This window comes from Alosa sapidissima, chromosome 2, assembly GCF_018492685.1.
Source record: "Alosa sapidissima isolate fAloSap1 chromosome 2, fAloSap1.pri, whole genome shotgun sequence".
Lineage (NCBI taxonomy): Eukaryota > Metazoa > Chordata > Actinopteri > Clupeiformes > Clupeidae > Alosa > Alosa sapidissima.
Genome location: NC_055958.1, coordinates 30,436,363 through 30,454,941, shown reverse-complemented (window position 1 = coordinate 30,454,941; position 18,579 = coordinate 30,436,363). Strand labels below are relative to the sequence as shown.

The 18,579-nt window shown below is 44.4% G+C and overlaps 1 protein-coding gene across 2 annotated transcripts in view; it reads left to right on the top strand.

The window, feature by feature from the left end:
* Positions 1-457: 457 nt before the first annotated feature.
* med14 (mediator complex subunit 14) overlaps positions 458-18,579 on the top strand; it is a 31,486-nt gene continuing 13,364 nt past the window's right edge. For both annotated transcript variants that reach the window (XM_042082231.1, XM_042082222.1), the window contains exons 1-20: positions 458-873; positions 1,955-1,981; positions 2,079-2,184; positions 2,319-2,492; positions 3,418-3,547; positions 3,797-3,925; positions 5,338-5,445; positions 6,851-6,983; positions 7,330-7,480; positions 7,919-8,030; positions 9,348-9,473; positions 9,663-9,741; positions 10,398-10,557; positions 10,935-11,132; positions 11,826-11,960; positions 13,539-13,615; positions 14,624-14,784; positions 15,957-16,103; positions 16,810-16,901; positions 17,932-18,084. In XM_042082231.1, the coding sequence (XP_041938165.1) occupies positions 701-873; positions 1,955-1,981; positions 2,079-2,184; positions 2,319-2,492; positions 3,418-3,547; positions 3,797-3,925; positions 5,338-5,445; positions 6,851-6,983; positions 7,330-7,480; positions 7,919-8,030; positions 9,348-9,473; positions 9,663-9,741; positions 10,398-10,557; positions 10,935-11,132; positions 11,826-11,960; positions 13,539-13,615; positions 14,624-14,784; positions 15,957-16,103; positions 16,810-16,901; positions 17,932-18,084 (2,571 nt within the window). In that variant the 5' untranslated portion in view covers positions 458-700. The remainder of the gene's footprint in view (positions 874-1,954; positions 1,982-2,078; positions 2,185-2,318; positions 2,493-3,417; positions 3,548-3,796; positions 3,926-5,337; positions 5,446-6,850; positions 6,984-7,329; positions 7,481-7,918; positions 8,031-9,347; positions 9,474-9,662; positions 9,742-10,397; positions 10,558-10,934; positions 11,133-11,825; positions 11,961-13,538; positions 13,616-14,623; positions 14,785-15,956; positions 16,104-16,809; positions 16,902-17,931; positions 18,085-18,579) is intronic.

The following is an 18,579-nucleotide window of genomic DNA, read 5'->3' as shown; positions in this document are numbered from 1 at the left end:
TAATAACACATGAGGGTCATTCTACAGATTCGGTGCCATTTGTGATTGAAAAGGATTAAAAAATGAACATTAAAATGTTACGTTTTTTTTTTTAAAGCAAACATATAATGTTGAAATAAATCTCAAATAAAAGGCAAATAAATCTGTTTTAACTATTTTCTCTGAATCAATGTTCTGAAAATGTAAAACATAGGCCTAGAGCAGCTTGGGACACTGCTTAAATGGCACCGAATCTGTAGAATTACCCGTGAACAAACATGATTCACAAGCTCAAAATATCAATGGTCTTGATTTGATACCATATAAAAAAAAAAGTATGACGGCTGGTTTTCTTTTTCAGTCTATGATTCACCATACTCGGAGTAAAACATCCGTTTCCAAATTTTCCGTTTTTCTCATGGCTTTTCTCCCATAGAGTTTTGCCCTGCCCCTCCTCTCTTTCCTCCACCGACTAGTGGCGGCTACAATCACTTCCTGTAGCAGAGAGCAATGATGGCGGTCACAAGCTTACGGCTTCTTTTGATAGCAAGTCGATAAATAGAGGCTATTTACCGGCTTTTTCATGGAGGCGAAGAAATCTTGCCTTCCAGTGAAAGCGGGACACATTTAATTTATTGATATTCGTTCAAGTCTATAGTACCAGAGCCTCCTGACTCGTGTTTTCGCTTTCAGACGCTTTATCTCGGCTTGTTATTTTAAAATGGCTCCGGTGCAGATTGGCGCTGATGGCCAACTGGTCCCAGCCGGGGGTCCGACTACAGCACCACAACCACCTCCCCCGGGTGCACCGGCGACTCAAGGTGTTCGACTTAGCCTTCTCATCGAATTCCTTTTGCAGAGGACCTACCATGAAATCAACCTATTGGCTGAGCTGTAAGTAACGTTTGCGGTTCCTGCAGTGAAGTTGGTTCACTTGAGGGAACACGCACGGCCGTGCTCACATTCATTGATTGTTAGCTAGCTGTGAGTTAACGTTAGCTTGCTTGGTTGCCGACTCAGCTAGCTACTGAGCTAACTTACTCAGAATAGTTTAAACTAACGTGTAGTCCTAAAAACGATACGACTCAATGACTGATGTAAAACAAACAGTTGTAATATTGTTCGCGAAAGTTATCGCGTGACGTTTTTGATTTAAGTGTTGTGCTAGCCACTCATGTTCATTGATTGAATGATAATGGCATGCAATGATCTCATATACAACAATATGGTAAGAATGTTGCTCATTGGTGAACACAGTTTTTCCTGTGCAATGTATTATACGACTTTTATAACGTTTATAGTAATTGATTTACTTCTTTACAGATCTGTCTAATATCTGATCTACTATAATGGTGTAATGTTGAGGTGCTCATTATAAATTGGTCTTTATTGTGGATCGTGCACATACATTTGATATGATGGTAAAAATCAGTAGATGACAGATGAATGATGTGTAATTTAAGGTGTGGTATATTGTGGTCAAGAAGGCATACAGTAATTGACAATCATTCATGATGTTGTTTTTGAATACCTTTCTCCATGGTCTGTTGTGGCCTGTATTGCTAGGCTAGAAGTAACCCCTGTTCTCTGAGTTGTTCTGTGTTAACACTTATGTTAACAAAGTGCATTATCAGTGCAGTGATGTGGCCTACCCAGGGGTAATTGCTTTTCCGCAGTGTGTCTGCATTATGGGGGCTGTGATTGAATTGTGAGTGGGAGTGTTGTTTACAGAGACCTTCAGCTGAACTGGAATTCAGGCCTATGTGAAGTTCTTTTAAACAAATGGAAAAATCATCTGTCTTAACCCCAATAATGCTATAGGACTATAGCCTAAGCATCTTTTTCACCATTGAAGAATGTTTGTGTGGTCTTATGTGAATTTGGTTCAGAGCTGAATTTTGGCTTGGGTATATTATTGCCATGTTATGACTGCGTTTTTCACATGTGTATTTCTATTGTGTTTTATTTCATACAGTTTGCCCAGAAAAACAGACATGGAAAGGTGAGCTGTGACCCTCACTGGCATTTATGTGATCATGTCCATTTCTTTGTATAGACTGTTTATTTTATTTATAACACATTGTTGTTATTGCACACAGGAAAATTGAGATTGTACAATTTGCAAGTCGCACCCGACAATTGTTCGTCAGGCTTCTTGCTTTAGTAAAATGGGCAAGCAATGCAGGGAAGGTGGAGAAATGTGCGGTACGTAAACCCTCATTGTCATTTCATGCAAGTATCTGTGAAATCTGATTATTGGACAGCACAGTTGCATGGCGTGCTTTGCGGTCTCGTCAGGGGAATGAGTCGAATGATAAGACCCTTTTACATGTCAACAGATGATCTCCAGCTTCCTGGATCAGCAGGCCTTTCTGTTCGTAGACACGGCAGATCGCCTGGCATCGTTGGCACGGGATGCCCTGGTGCATGCCCGCTTACCAAGCTTTGCCATACCCTTCGCCATTGATGTGCTGACCACTGGCTCCTACCCACGTCTGCCCACTTGCATCAGGGTGAGTTGCAGGAGTTGGTAATATATCAAAAACACACACACACACACACACACACACACACACAGACACATGCACACACTGACCAGTCTCTGGTCTACTCTACTACCAGCACTGTCTGATAAAGATGAAGCCACCCTGTTAATAATACAGTTGGCTAGCTGGTGTAATGTAAGTACTTTAAGTACTATAAGTTCATTAAATAAAAGTCTGGGTAATATTCGGTTTGTCAGTGTGTGGTGTGAGTGGATTTGCAAAGTCTCAGGCTGGCAGACAGGAGGCTTTGTTTAGAGACGCTTCACTAAATCTGCCTGAGTGGGAGGCAGCAGGTGGAGTTCGCTTTAATTCATATTAATTAAGCTAATTAAAAAGTGTTGTTGTGACTCTTTGATGACTCGCTCTCTCTCCCTATATAGCCTTTTCTCTGTCTCTGTGTGACTCACAGTCTCTCTGTTTCTGTCTGCATCTTTCTTTCTCTCTGTTTCTCTGTCTCTGTCTGCATCTTTCTTTCTCTCCCGTGTCTCTGTTTCTGCCCCACTCTGACATCTCACCCACCATGCTTGCTCTCTCCTTCTCTCTCTCTCTTTCGCTCTCTCCCTCTCTCTCTCTTGTCTGTTCCTCCCACACCACAGTGAAGCATTTTTATATTGTCTTTTATATTCTCCCCTCTTTGTATTATTATTGATACTAGTATCAATAATAATAATTATTATATATACAAATATAATTATTTATTAATTCATTATTAATTAATAATTATTATATATACACATATAATTATTATTGATATTAGTATCAATTAATATTAATGTTATTCTCTGACTGTCTGTTCATAATCAAGCTGACTGCTGAATAGACTTTAAATGCAATGTGTCTGTCTGTCTGTGTGTCTGTCTTTATGCCTGTCTGTTGGTCCCCTTATCCTCAGGACAAGATCATTCCACCAGACCCCATCACTAAGGTGGAGAAGCAGACCACCCTGAACCAGCTCAACCAGATACTGCGGCATCGGCTGGTCACCACTGACCTGCCCCCTCAGCTAGCCAACCTCACCGTTGGTAAGGACCTTGTCTTGGATCTGCCCCAAAATTGGTTGGGTTTTTTCTTGGCCCATCATGCACCTTTTATGAAAATTGTGCAGCGGGTCTAGGTTTAGTGCATTTCTGGTTCCAAACAAACCAACCACTTCCACTTCCAAACAAATGCTTCTTATTTACAAATTACTCTTTAAGGTTGTTTGAAAATCCGGGTGTAGGTGGTCTGCTGTGTCCTTGTGCACATTTCTGAATATGTATCTGTGTGTGTAGCCAATGGGCGCGTGAAGTTCCGCGTGGAGGGGGAGTTTGAGGCCACGCTGACGGTGATGGGAGACGACCCTGACATTCCCTGGAGGCTCCTCAAGCTGGAGATCCTGGTGGAGGACAAGGAGACTGGAGGTGAGTGTGGATACACACACACACCAGGCTTGTGCAAAATTCCAGAATTGAATTGAAACTGGCTCTTAAATTCCAATTCAATTCTTGAATTTCACTTGCATTTCAATTGAGGTAGCAAACAGGAAGTAGAATTGCAATTCGAATTATGCACAACCCTGACACACACACACACCCACACACACACACACCCACACACCATGCTGTGGAGATTAAGTAACAGACAGGACAAACAAGAACCTCTTGGCATTTAATTTTTCTTCCAACCCAGCGACACCAACAAGGATCAGTAGAAGTATTTTGGCTGTAGTTTTATATCAGTATGTTTGCTGCTGCCATGCTTTTTGCATTTTAATAGAGCAAAAGAGGACATTTTGGTTGCATACAGTTTGTTCTTGGCTTATGCTGTGTTTTCCTACCTTGAGTAGCTATTTTGAAATGCTAGCTGTTGTACAGCCCTGGTGGAGGAGAAATCAGCAAAACCTTTGAATTCTGTAGCAGTTCCCCACATGTTATGTTTACAAATTAGGGCTCTATCACAGATCTAAGATATTTAAGATATAGCTTTAATCCATTTCAACAGCAGTGGTGTAGTTAGAGAAGATGCTATACAGGGACTCTAGTCTAAAACCCAGTCTCTCTCTCACATGTGCTGCGTCAGAGAAAAATATCAGGAGTGCATAGCCACCCGTTAATTATCCAACACACTCCTGCATCTCCTGCCAGCTCCTGGCTTGCATTACTCCTCAGATGCAGTACGAAGCTGCACACTGATGCCATCCCTGCTGCTGCTGCTTTTGAAATGACAGATGAATTCCGCAGAAAAAGTAGATGATAATAGATGCTCAGTATTGATTTGTGCGTGCGTGCGTGTGCGTGTGTGTGTGTGTGTGTGTGTGTGATTATGAGCGCCTCTGATCACAGGAGCTCTGTAGAGCAAAGCTGCTGGGCTTTTTGGGAGTCTACTGCTGTAATATTAATGTGTGATTAATGAGGCAGGCAGTAGCCGTCTCCTGCTGGCCAGCATGGCACTCCTCCAGAACCCAGAGACTACCCGCCAGGCCCTTTTCATCATCAGAATATCAGTTGGTCGTCACACACACACACACACACACACACACACACACACACACACACACACACACACACTCCACACACACAAGCACACAAAGGCAGAGAAGAGAGTTAAGGGCCTCTGAATGTTATCTGTTTACACTTAGTTGTTGCCTCATTGAAGTGATGCCACTGTTATGTTGTAGTGACCACTTAATCATCTGTGGACTTAACATTTGTAATTAGTGTCTGTGTGTCCTCTTGTGTTTTCTTTTTTGACCCTCTTTCTCTCTCTCTCTCTATCTCTCTCTATCTCTCTCTCTCTCTCTCATGCTTTTGCACTCTCTGGTTCTTACTCTCAGATGGCAAGAACCTTGTGCACAGCTTGCAGGTGAACTACATCCATGAGCTGGTGCAGTCACGTCTGTTCGCCGATGACAAGCCTCTACAGGACATGTACAACTGCTTACGTATCCTTTTCAGAACCCCACTTTACTGTGTGTGTGTGTGTGTAAAAGTCAGTGAGAGTAAGGAAAAGAGTTTGCATGATTGAGAGGCAGACTAGAGAGAGACAGAGAATGAATGAAAGAAAGAGAGAGAGAGAGAGAGAGAGAGAGAGAGAGAGAGAGAGAGGGGGTTGGGGGGAGAGGTGAGTCAAGCTATTACAGCGACATCTGCGCAGGTGTCCACAGCTAGAGAGAGGCCGGCTGTGAAAAGAGACGGAGTGCCAGAGTGACAGGATGGGCTGTGGTCCAGCAGAGCAGGGGCTGCAGTAAGATCAGTCGCCCTACAGCTCCACTGGAATTCAGCTGCCGTCACTGCATTCCAGAACATCCCTATAAGTCTGTTGGCTTTACACGCCCCCCCCCCACCCCCCACCCCCCCAAGCATATTAGCATTCGTAGGGAGTCAAAGGAGATCTGTCTTACAACTCTGGACTGTGCTGCCTGAGAGGGTCATGGAACAACCACTATAGTCGTACAGAGAGAGAGAGTTCAAAATGATTATTTAGAAATAGTAGCTGTTCAATTACTCTTTTGAAAATGCACCCCAGATAGGTTGCAGTTAGCATCACCATGTCGCCGATGAGTTTCACCTGTCTTGCAGGCAGCATCTACTAGCTCAGTATTGAGCCGTTAGGCAGGTTTGAAGGGACTCCGAGGAGTGCTGAAATGTTTGTTGATGTTCCTTTACAAATTAAGCTGCAGTTAGTTACTGCCAAAGTGTGTGGATGAGAATTGAGGCTTTGGGTTGGGCAGGAGTTTGTAGTGGCTGTGTTGATAAGGGTGTACACACACTCTCCTCTCTACTCCTCGTTCCCCTTCTCATGGTGGTCTAATTAAAAGCTCTGATGTGCCTCTTTGGTGCTGGCCTGTGAATTCTGATGAGCTGCTGCTGCTGTTTTCGCTTCTCTGCACCGCATTGTGCCTGCAGGGGTGTGGAGACGCTTAAACGACTTTAGCAGCGGAAAGGAGAAGACTCCCACCACAATCACTACTTCCTCCCTTTAGTCCTGTGCTCTCAATGCACAATGTTTTTTTGCTCAGTGAAGTGTTGAAAGGCCCAATCCAAGCAGTACTCTGGAACAGGGAAGAGCATGCTCCAGTGTATTTAAGTGGTCTCTAGGTGGTTCTACTGACAATGTTTAATAAATGAATGTGACTTTTTAAGGGTATTTGAGGTTCAACACTCAACAATACATCGTTAGTGGTGGTGTATTTTCCGAAGGAAGTCCTTTACAAGTTTGTTAGGTTCTCCACTGTCTGAGATCCAGCTTTGTCTCCATTGTCTTGCCTTCTTATTGAGACGTTAAGAGGTACTGTAGGTCTATCAGTCTGTCCGTCACCAGTACCATCCTTGACCCTGGTCACTCAGACTCGTTCTGCTTGTCGCTGCAGCTGGAGGTGCTCCACTCCCAGACACTCATGCTGGTGCGAGAGCGCTGGGGAGACCTGGTGCAGGTGGAACGCTACATGCCCGCCAAGTACCTCATCCTCTCCGTCTGGAAGTAAGGGACATCACCAACACCACCACACTGACTTAATAATCACACAAAAAAACCTCTTGCCGGTCAATTGTCATCCTGTTTCTAATATAGTCTGAGGTTTGATCAATAAAAATATTTAATGAAAAAAAAAGAACAGTTATAACTCACGCTGACTAACAGACTAGCATGGAATATTAATGATATTTTTTATAAATTGATGACATTTATGTGTATAGCTCAAGAACCATCAAAGATCAGACTTATCTTTTTTAACTCTTATTGAAAGCTAGTTTGTGTAAGTGTTCGAAGACAATGTCGACATTTGTCACAAAGCTCATTTCTTTTTTCCCCTCACCTCTCTCCTCAGCCAACAGATTCTGGGCAGAAAGACGGGCACTGCTTCGGTGCACAAGGTCCACATTAAGATCGACGAGAGTGACGGATCGAAGCCATTACAGATATCCCATGAGCCCCCTCTGCCCGCCTGCGACTCCAAATTAATGGAGAGAGCCATGAAGGTGAGCGCACAAATCATCACAATGACTCTATACGAGTCAAGACCTTCAGCCAGCTCGGACAAAATATGGCAGAGTCCAGAGACTGAAGTGGACTGCTGTTAGAGTTTTGTGTATACTCAGATTGAGATGACAGGAGTACCGACCGTTCTGATGCTTGTGAAAGTCACCTTAGATGTATCATCAAGTTCATCAATCAGAAAGTGGAGGCACGGAGAGGTATTGTGTTTGTAGGCAGTGAGTCAACTGGTTTACATTTAGATTTGATTTGTATTGAGTCTGGAATCTGGACTTGGACAACTATTGTGCTGAATGTGGAGTTTCTCAAATCTGAATATTTTCTATGTGGCAGCTGTTGTTATTGTTGTATTCCGTATGACTTATTGCCAGCTGTTCTTAAAGTGATGTGGACTTTTTATTTGGCCCCACCTGTTCCTGCAGATTGATCACCTCTCAGTGGAGAAGCTTTTGATTGACAGTGTTCACGCGCGCTCTCATCAGAAGCTCCAGGAGCTGAAAGCCATACTGAAGGGAAATAACCCCAGTGACAACTGTAAGTCTAGTGCGATCCACACACACACACACACACACACAAACAACACCACCCTCACACATAGACAGAGATGCACATTCAGATAGATGTTTTTAATAAACTTTAAATGGAAGGGAAATGACCCTAGTGACAACAGTGAATTCTTCAATCTATAGATGCACGCACGCACACACACACACAAACAACACATATCTCACAAATAGACATATACACCCACTCATATCACCATATTCGTATCACTCAATATCTGAATCTCCGTACATGATTACATCTGTTATTGATGTATGCTTACTGTTGGACATCTATTGCTAGGGATGTACCGATACCCATACCTACATCAGGTGTTGGGCCGATACCCATACCTGCATCAGGTGTTGGGCAGATACCCATACCTGCATCAGGTGTTGGGCCGATACCCATACCTACATCAGGTGTTGGGCCGATACCCATACCTGCATCAGGTGTTGGGCCGATACCCATACCTGCATCAGGTGTTGGGCAGATACCCATACCTACATCAGGTGTTGGGCAGATACTATGCTCATATTCTTATCTCGCGTTCTCCGATACCACGCACCAATAACCCTTAATTTGACCATTTCGCCTAAAGCATAGTAGCATAGCCACTACCTTTTAGTATCTCTCAGGAGGACGATCATTTCTTCTCATGAAATCAGATTCAATGTCATCTTGCAAAAATAGAAAATAAAAATAAAACCTGCCTTCCCATTCATTGTATTTTTATGCTAACCTCATAGTTAGTTTTAGTATTATTAGTATTGGTACCCAGTATTATTGGCAATTACACAAATGTAAATACTCAGTTTGAAAATAATGGGGCATCTCTACTTATTGCATAACCATTTGTATTTCCACACACATATTCACAGATACACACATACATAATCTCATACACACACGTTTTAAAACATTTGAAGAAACGACACGAATAACTGTGTGATGAGTGTGTTTTGGTTGATCTGTGTGTATAACTGTATGGTGAGTGTGTTTCGGTTGACCTGTGTGATGAGTGTGTTTTGGTTGATCTGTGTGTCCCCCAGCGTTCATCGAGACGGCCTGTGTGATGAGTGTGTTTTGGTTGATCTGTGTGTATAACTGTATGGTGAGTGTGTTTCGGTTGACCTGTGTGATGAGTGTGTTTTGGTTGATGTGTGTGTATAACTGTATGGTGAGTGTGTTTCGGTTGACCTGTGTGATGAGTGTGTTTTGGTTGATGTGTGTGTATAACTGTATGGTGAGTGTGTTTCGGTTGACCTGTGTGATGAGTGTGTTCTGGTTGATGTGTGTGTGTCCCAGCGTTCATCGAGACGGCCCTGCCCACGCTCATCATCCCTATTCTGGAGCCCTGCGGGCGATCAGAGTGTCTCCACATATTTGTTGATTTGCACTCCGGAATGTTCCAGCCAATGCTCTACGGACTTGGTAAGTTGACGCAAATTAGCCAAGTAAACTTTTTTTGCGACCTTTAAGGATCACTCTGTTAATTGCTAGCAAATTTTACAAAATGCAGCTCTAGTCATGATTGCAGTTTTGAAAGGTCCTTCAACCCGAGATGGTTGTTTCTTTTTGTCATTAACTGACCAGCTCTTTTACTGATCTTCTCTACTCCAGATCAGTCCATGCTGGATGATATCGAGAAGACCATCAATGATGACATGAAGCGCATCCTCACTTGGCTTCAGCAGCTCAAGTAAACACACACACACACACACACACACACACACAGGCATCATTTCACTGTCCAGTGCTTTTATTTCTAATTGAGCAAAAAAGGTGTGCAGTCATTCCCAAAGGAGAAGGCTAAATTCAGGCCTGTGGCCAACGCTTTTTCTCTGAATGTCCCCTGTCCGCTCATCCACAAGGTGTTATTATTGAATTCGCAGCCTTAATGTGTTGCAGACATTTTATTCTGAAGGCCCCATTTATCACCTCTTTATTTCTTGCTCGTTTGAGTTAGTCAGTGTGTAAAATTGTTCCGGGGCGCTGACATTTCCAAAGTGCCTCCAGCCCCAGAATAGATTGATTCAGCCAGTATGACACCAGTAGTCCTGACAGGTGGTTATCTTTGATTAAAGTCTAGCACCTGCACAAGCCTGTCCTAAACAGAACAAGCGCTTTTTCACTGCTGGACGTTAAAGCGAGCAACCTTTCTTCACGACCATTAGGCTGCTATCGTGTGTGTGTGTGTGTGCACGCGCATTTCAGCAGCTGTAGTTATGATGGAGAATATCTGCAGTCGCAGTCTTTATGCTTGGATGCTTAAGTGTTGATTAGATTTGCTTGTAATCAATACTGATACCTTGTATATGTATGAACATGCATCTTTGTGTGTGTGTGTGTGTTCAGGTTCTGGTTGGGGGAGCAGCGGTGTAAGCAGTCTGTGAAGCACCTCCCCACCCTGTGCTCAGACACACTCCACTTGTCAAACGCCGCCAATCATCCAGCAGGCAGCCTATCGAAACACAAGCTCTTTATCAAGATGACCCGCCTTCCTCAGTATTACATAGTAAGAATAACACCTCCCCTAGCAGCTTATAGATAAAACAAACTGTATGCAATTAATCAATGATAGATAGATACTTTATTGATCCCCAGGGGAAATTCAACTCAATTCAATGTTGAGTTGTTATACAGTATGTTAAGTACGCGGAATGATTTGGATACTTGTTTTGTTTTGAGCTGATCTGTCTCTATATGTGTTGCAGTATCAACAATTTCAACAGCAGTATAAAGGGTTGTCAGATGGTAGACATGTCTAGTAGTAGTTTAGCTGTAACCAGTCTAAATGTCCCTATTGATTAGTATGATTGATGTAATGCTTGTTTTCTGTGCTCAGCCTGATTATGAGCACTCCCTGACCCGTCTCTCTGCTGCCCCCGTCAGGTGGTGGAGATGTTCGACGTGCCCGGCTGCCCCACAGAGTTAGAGTATAAGTATTACTTCCTGTCCGTGGGCCAGGAGGACAGCGGTGAGGATGGACTGCCCTGTGCCCAGCTGCTGCAGCAGTTCAAGCCCAACCTGGAGGAGCTGGCTCAGGACCTCTCGTCCAGCAGAGCACTGCGGCCAGGCACCAAGCGGAAAGTAGGTTGACCGGAGGCTTTACACGTAGGGCCGTCCACACACATGCACACCATGAAATATATATATATATATACACACACACACACACACACACACACACCATATAGAATTTAGTATCTTATCAGTGTCACACACACACAAGAGGACATTTTCTGTGGCTTGCTGTGACGTTTATTTGAGAATATGTAATAGCAGACAGACTGTTCCTTGAAGACGTTAAACTTTAGTGAGGGCACCATCACCAGCATCTCATCAGTATTTTATACCAGGAGGAAAACCCTCACCTCTTACACAGATATTGATGCGGGCCGGTGCACGCACACACTTATCCAAACTGGCTGTAAAACTCATTTGAAACGAGCCTAACAGCAAACCAAACTCTTGTGAAGGTGTTGATCTTTAAATGTTCTGTAAATGTTGCCCACTGGGCTGCTAACACCTCACTCTCTGGCCAGGAATAAAGGAGATCTGTGGTCTCGTACTGTCATCACCATGTGTGCCCCTAGTGTTTAAATGTTTCTGCGGTCTGGTGGAGAGCAGCATTAAGTAGCTCTAAATGTGTTTCTGTGTGTGTGTGTTTCTGTGTGTGTGTGTGTGTGTGTGTGTTTCTCTCTGTGTGTTTCTGTGTCTGTGTCTGTGTTTCTGTTTATGTGTGTGTGTCTGTCTGTGTGTGTGTCTATGTGTGTGTGGCAGTTGTCGGGGGAGCAGGGAGCTATCGAGCCCAAGAAGCCCAAGCGCTCGGGGGAGATGTGCGCCTTCAACAAGGAGCTGGCCCATCTGGTGGCCATGTGTGACACCAACATGCCGCTTATCGGCCTGCGCTGCGAGGTAAGGCGTCCGTCTGTGTTTGTGTGTGAGAGATTCAAGAAAGGGTTTAAATTCAAATTGGCTTCTACATCTATTCAATTTGGCTCCTACAGTAGATTATGTCATTTAACACTGATCGAGGATGTAGCCCATCTTCAGATATTTAGATGTTCTAATTATGTCAATAAATCATATAACATCAAAATGAAGCAAATGTCATGATGAGACAATACAAGGATACAAGGAAGTTTATTGTCACATGCATATAGTTACCGGAACTAAGAAATGCAGTGAAATTATGTCTGGTGTCAGCCTATTTGTGCATTTATGGGGGGGGAGGGGGGAGGGGGGGGTAAAAAGTGCAGTAGAAGAGGGGTTTAGTAGATTAAGTGGCAAGGGCTGCATAAGAAAGGTGGGGGAGGATTGGGATTGGGCGGGGGGCACCAACAAGGAGCACCCTTACCAAGGAAGAAACCTTGGGCAGATCCACGGCTCAAGGGGCTAACCCAACTGCCAGCGGTCTTGGTGTGTGTGTTGGGGGGGATGACAGGGGAGATGGGATAGTGTGCTGTGTATGTAGGGAGAGGGCAGTGTGCAATATGTGTGTTGGAGAAGCTTCCTCATGAGACAATGTGCTGTGTATTGGGGGGGGGGGTCAGTGTGCTGTAAGTATGTTGGGGATGTGTGTTGGAGAAGCTTCCTGATGAAATAATGTGCTCTGTATGTAGGGGAGAGGGGGGGGGGGGGTGTACTGCAAGTATGGTGAAGGGACTTACTATTGCAGAGTACTGTATGTATGATGTATGTGAGTGATGACAGTGAAGATGTGTGTGTGTGTGTGTGTGTGTGGGTGGAAGGGGAGTGGAGCAGTGACTGTGTGTGTGTAGTGTGTGTGTGTGGGTAGGTGGGGGCAGTGTGCTGTAAGTATGTAGAGGATGTGTGTTGGAGAAGATCCTGAAGACAATGTGCTGTGTATGTAGGGAGGGGGGGGGAGGCAGTGTGCAGCAAGTATGTAGTGGAGGCTTACTGTAGCAAGCAGTGTGCTGTATGTATGTGAGGTGATGACAGTGATGATGTAAGTGTGTGTGTTTTTTTTTTTGTGTGTGTGTTGGGGATGGGGGTGGGGTGGGGGGTGGGGGCAGAAAGGCTAGGCAATCAATCATGGGTAGATAGATGGAGGAGAAATCAAAAATAAAACAAAAATAAATAAAAAGTTCTATGGAGATGTGCAAAAGTTGGAGAAAGTCAGATGTGTGTGTGTGTGTGTGTTTTGACGGTTGATGAAATAAGAAGATAAATAAAAGGTCTCATCATGGGTATGTTTCACTGCACACTTTCTGGTCACAGTAATTATTTGTGTATTAGCTCTCCTTTCTGTTTCCCGCTCTCAGCTGTATAGGTCATGTCCTGTTTAGATGTTGTAATCATGACATCTTCTAAAATCAAAATGAAGCAAATTAGTCATTGGTACAAGTCACTCTATCCTTGTGTTGTAAGGGTTGTGGGCTAGTGTGTGTAACACGGGTCACTCTATACTTGTGACTTAAGGGTTGTAGGCTAGTGTGTGTACTGAGTGTATCCTGTGTTCTGCTCTCTCAGCTGACCAACATGGAGGTTCCTCATCAGGGCGTTCAGGTAGAAGGAGACGGCTGCAGTCATGCCATCCGCATCCTCAAGTGAGTCCCTGAGGCGCATGATGGCCTGGCAACATTTCAGTCACACATTGTCTCTAAATTCAGTAGATTAGAGAAAGTAAGGGCCCGTCCCAATACCTCCCCTACCCCTAGATTTTTGCCCTAACCCTCGTTTTTGCGCGTGCATGTGTAGGGGTAGGGTGTCTCATTACTTCAGGGAGCAAGGGGAAGTGCTATTTTCCCCTTAAAATCAACCCTCAAAATATAGCCAGGACCGATGCAGGCTTAAAACGAAGTGGGAGATGAAATTACCCAGGATACCGTGCGAGCTCAGCGAGCCAGCCAAATTTTTCATATATTTTCGCAAATAAGCATATTAAAATTCGAAATATGTTGGAATATGTTAGTTTGATGCACATCCAATGGACTGTTGAGTTTTGAACACTAATGTTAGAAAATATCTCACAAAGCTATCTGATTATGTTCATGATATCTGCTGAGTGCTTTGAGAGAGTCTGCCCATCAAATAACGTTATATATCTGATCTGGGTAGTTTTGTCAATATTTAGGATGCGTGTTCCGGCGTTCACATGAACACGAATATCTTTGTTGATTAACCAGACGTAGATAAACCAGCACAGCGCACACAACAATGACCGCTGGAACCGGCATGTTCCTGAATGAAAATAGTAGCAGGCTACTACCGGTAGACATGTCGGCGCTGTGCGTGACGTAGGTGAGCACGTTTGCTACGCTAATTTGCATATAGTGGTGTCCCAATTCATAGGGAAAGATCTTCACCCCCACTTCCCTTGTCGAGGGGACTTTAATATTGAGGGCAATCAAAACCAAGTGGAAGTTTTAAGTAGGGAGAAATGGGACGGGCCCTAAGACCCTTATCAACAAGTGATGGAAATAAACATTAAATCTCATACAATATACAACAAATATCTCACCCTCAGGTACCAATACAGAATTCTTTTGAAAATTCAAAGAATGTTTAACATTTGTTGGAAATTTACAAAAACAAACAATGTTTTTATTCTTTAGGGTTCCTCCCAGCAAAGGAGTGTGTGAGGAGACCCGGAAGGCTCTAGAACGTTCTCTGCTGGACTGCACCTTCAGGCTGCAGGGCCGCAACAACCGCACCTGGGTGGCCGAGCTCGTCTTCTCCAACTGCCCCCTGACCAGCACCTCCATCAAAGAGCAGAGTACGCATCAACCCACACTTTCCCAACATGCTACCTCTACTTTAACTCTCTTCACTCTAGGCCAGCGGATCCCAAACTTTTTTTTTTTTCTGACGTACCACCATCTACATCGGCTCGCGTACCCCCACCATCCACCAGATAAAAATGTAACACATTCTATTGACGCATTCCAGGCATCATGTTTAATTAGCCGCCCTACATGATTTACAAATAAGCAAAATGTGCAACAGTGGGGTATACTACGAAGCACGTTAGACATATCTAGGCTATGTAGACATATCGAGGCTTCACAAAGCATTGACTCAGGGGCATACGTTAAGTGACACTACGATAGCAGTTATGTGATATATTTGTCAAACTAGGCTTTCAGCTCAGATCTGTGCGCGTTCTCGGTGTTGGGAAGATGTTGGCCAATCGTGAAACGTGGAGAAGCACAAGACTGCCTATATTTAAAAACAATTACTTCCGCATTTACGAGCGATAGCGTAATCTACACTGCGGTCATTTTTAGTGTCTAACCTATAACATCAAATAAATCGATTGGCATCAGTTGTTGTATGGTATGCACGTCCATAGTGGGATATTTGCACGCACAACACTATTAAAGCGCATACGATATCCAAAATGTGGATATCGATATCCAAGTTATCAAGCCACGGCAGGATATGACGTCACACTGATCGGACGAGTGTAACTTGTTTTTGATTGCCCCAGCTCTCCTGTGCCTCCAGCCCTGTACTTGTTTTAGCTCTACTGGGCTGACATTTTCCTGGGAAATCCCCAAGTATTTCTCAGCCATTCAGATCTCCAACACAACCTTTCTTTCCTTGTCTACTCTGACTGTCTTAGGTAGTCCTATAAAACCTAAAAACCCATGGGCTTACTACTAAACCTCTGCTCAAACAGTCCTTTTAAAACAGGTGTTCTTCCTGTGGGTTGGCAGAAGATTTCTTGAACGCGTGAGTCAGACACACATAAAGACGGAGGGTTTAGTGTCTTTGACCAGTTGTGACTCGTTTACACAACTGACTCACCTGGTGCTTCTCATCCATCCACATTCTGTGGTTAATTTAAATGAGGACTCTATGCTCTGGGAGCATACTGCACTAGCAGTAGTATGATTTTAACACAGGTGTTCATATATTTGTGTGTGTGTGTGTCCGTGTCCATAGCGTCAACACGACATGTCTACCTGACCTATGAGAACCCACTGTCGGAGCCAGTGGGGGGGCGCAAGGTCGTGGAGATGTTCCTGAATGACTGGAACAGCATCAGCCAGCTCTATGAGTGTGTGCTGGAGTTTTCCCGCTGCCTGTCAGGTATGTGAGTGTGTGAGAGAGAGAGAGAGAATGTGTGTGTGAACCCTTGTCCCCAGGCCTCATACTTTTGTGTGCGTTTGCTCACCTGGTGAGTTCCCACGCTATGTGTCATAGTATTTGTCTATGTGATGGTGTGAGTGTGTGAGCTTATGTGTGTTTGTGTTTACTTGTGTTAGAATGTGTTAGTCTCTCTCTCTCTCTCTCTCTCTCTCTCTCTCTCTCTCTCTCGGTTCTGTGGGTATGCGTCCTCTTGTGTGTGTTGATCGCTATAAACACTAAAAGCATAAAAATCAGATTCACACCCTGGCACAGCGGCAGCGCTCTAATGTAACCAATCAGCCAAAGAGTTTCATTTTCTATGGTTCATTTAGTTCAGCGCTGCAGCAACAAGACAAACATTGCTAATGAGAGAGGCACGCTAATGGGATTTAAGTAGCATTACGCAGTCCCCCTCCAAAGTACAAAGGCATATTAATCATCATGATGTTTGATACAGCACTACATACAAATCCTCGGTGTGTCATTTTTGTTGTAGAGATTTATTATATAGGCAAAGGGGTTTAATTACACTGCATTTAATTAATTTTATTATGAAGTTTTAGTATAAAACATGAATATATCGAGTACTGTGCTGGATATGATTACGTGTGTGTGAGAGTTAGGATCAGTCAGGTCTCTGTACTGACCTGTGCCGTTGTCCCTGCAGAAATGCCCTCCTACCTAAGTCTGTTCTCAGAGATCCGGCTGTACAACTACCGTAAGCTGGTCCTATGCTACGGAAACACCAAAGGAAGTTCGGTGAGTTGAATTCAGGAATAAAGCCCTGAGACACACACACACACACACATGCTTATCTTCAAACCCCAAGAGGTGCAAAATGCAGTTCACACAGTCTCTATTTGAACACGTACTGTATCGTGATTTTCTTTTGCGAACAGCTACTTTACCCACACAAGCAACTGGGTGTTGACCGTACACACACACACACACACACACACACACACACACACACACACACACACACACAGAAAGAGAGAGAGCAGCTGAGCTGTGGCACTAGAGTCAGACCACATGCTCCCAGTCAGAGGAAGGTTCCAGAAGTAAGCACAGAGGCGTCTTTATGGCGAGAGAAGTAAGCACAGAGGCGAGGCAGACACGAAAGAGATGCTCCACAAAGCCACCTCTGTGCTCGTCCCTCCTCAGTGTGCCTACTGACACCTCTGTGCACATACACATACCCCCACCCCCCACCCACCCACACACACACATGCACATACCCGCCCCCCACACACACACATACCCACCCAACCACCCACACACACCATACCCGCACACACCATACATACCCACACATACCCACACACATACCCACACATACCCCCACACATACCCCCACACATATCCACACATACACATACCCACACACACACATACACACCACACACACACATACCCACATACACACCCACACAGCAGCAGCCTGCCCAATCAGAACTAATGCTTTTCATTTGGGTCTTTTTTATAGCCCTGTAAATATTACCGCTAGAAAGACAAGTGGACACTGAACAAGACATGAGACAGGAGATGATATTGATCTTTTTAAATCATGTCTAGGCAGTTGGTGAAGCAATTTAACTGCCTTCATGATGCATCTCCCTGTGGGCTGCAGTTATTTGGCCTTTTAAATCTCTCTTGTCTTTCTTTCTCTTCCGCTGTCTTTCTTTCCATCCCCCCATCTTCCTTCTCTTTGTCTCTTCCTCTTCCTCTATCCCTTCCTCCTTCCTGCGCTGTGTGGTTCTTCATCCCTCCGTGTCTCCGCTCCAATCAGGTGACGATCCAGTGGAACTCGGGGACCCAGCGGTTCCACCTGTCCCTGGGCACCGTAGGGCCCAACTCGGGCTGCAGCAACTGCCACAACATCATCCTGCACCAGCTGCAGGAGATGTTCAACAAGACGCCCAACGTGGTGCAGCTCATGCAGGTACCCCCACCTCACCTCCGCACCACCTCTACCTCACCTCCGCACCACCTCCGCACCACCTGCACACCACCCCACCCCACCCCACCCCACCGTGTGCTCCCCCCCATGGCGTTGTTGACGATTCATACTGTTTTTGTTTACTAGTGCCGTATTTCACAACGTTACATCAACCTTTCCCACCAAGACCGGGAGAACAAAGAATGTTATTTCTCTCTGTGTTCTTAGAAGAGTAGGCGAAGGGCCCCTCTAAACCCTTAACTGTCATTGGGAAAAAGAATCATTGTTGGTGATAAATTATAAATTCATGACATGAACTTAATGAAAAGTATATTTCTTTCTCAAAATTGTTTTGGTGTTTACTGCAGCTTCACTTCAGACAGATGTTTTTCATGTGAAGCAGCTTTAGTCTCAAAGGTCCTAAAGAGTTTGGTCTTCAATTGAGTGCATAAAGCTTTCTTCGCTCCGTAGTCTGATCCTGTATTTTTGTTTGTTTGT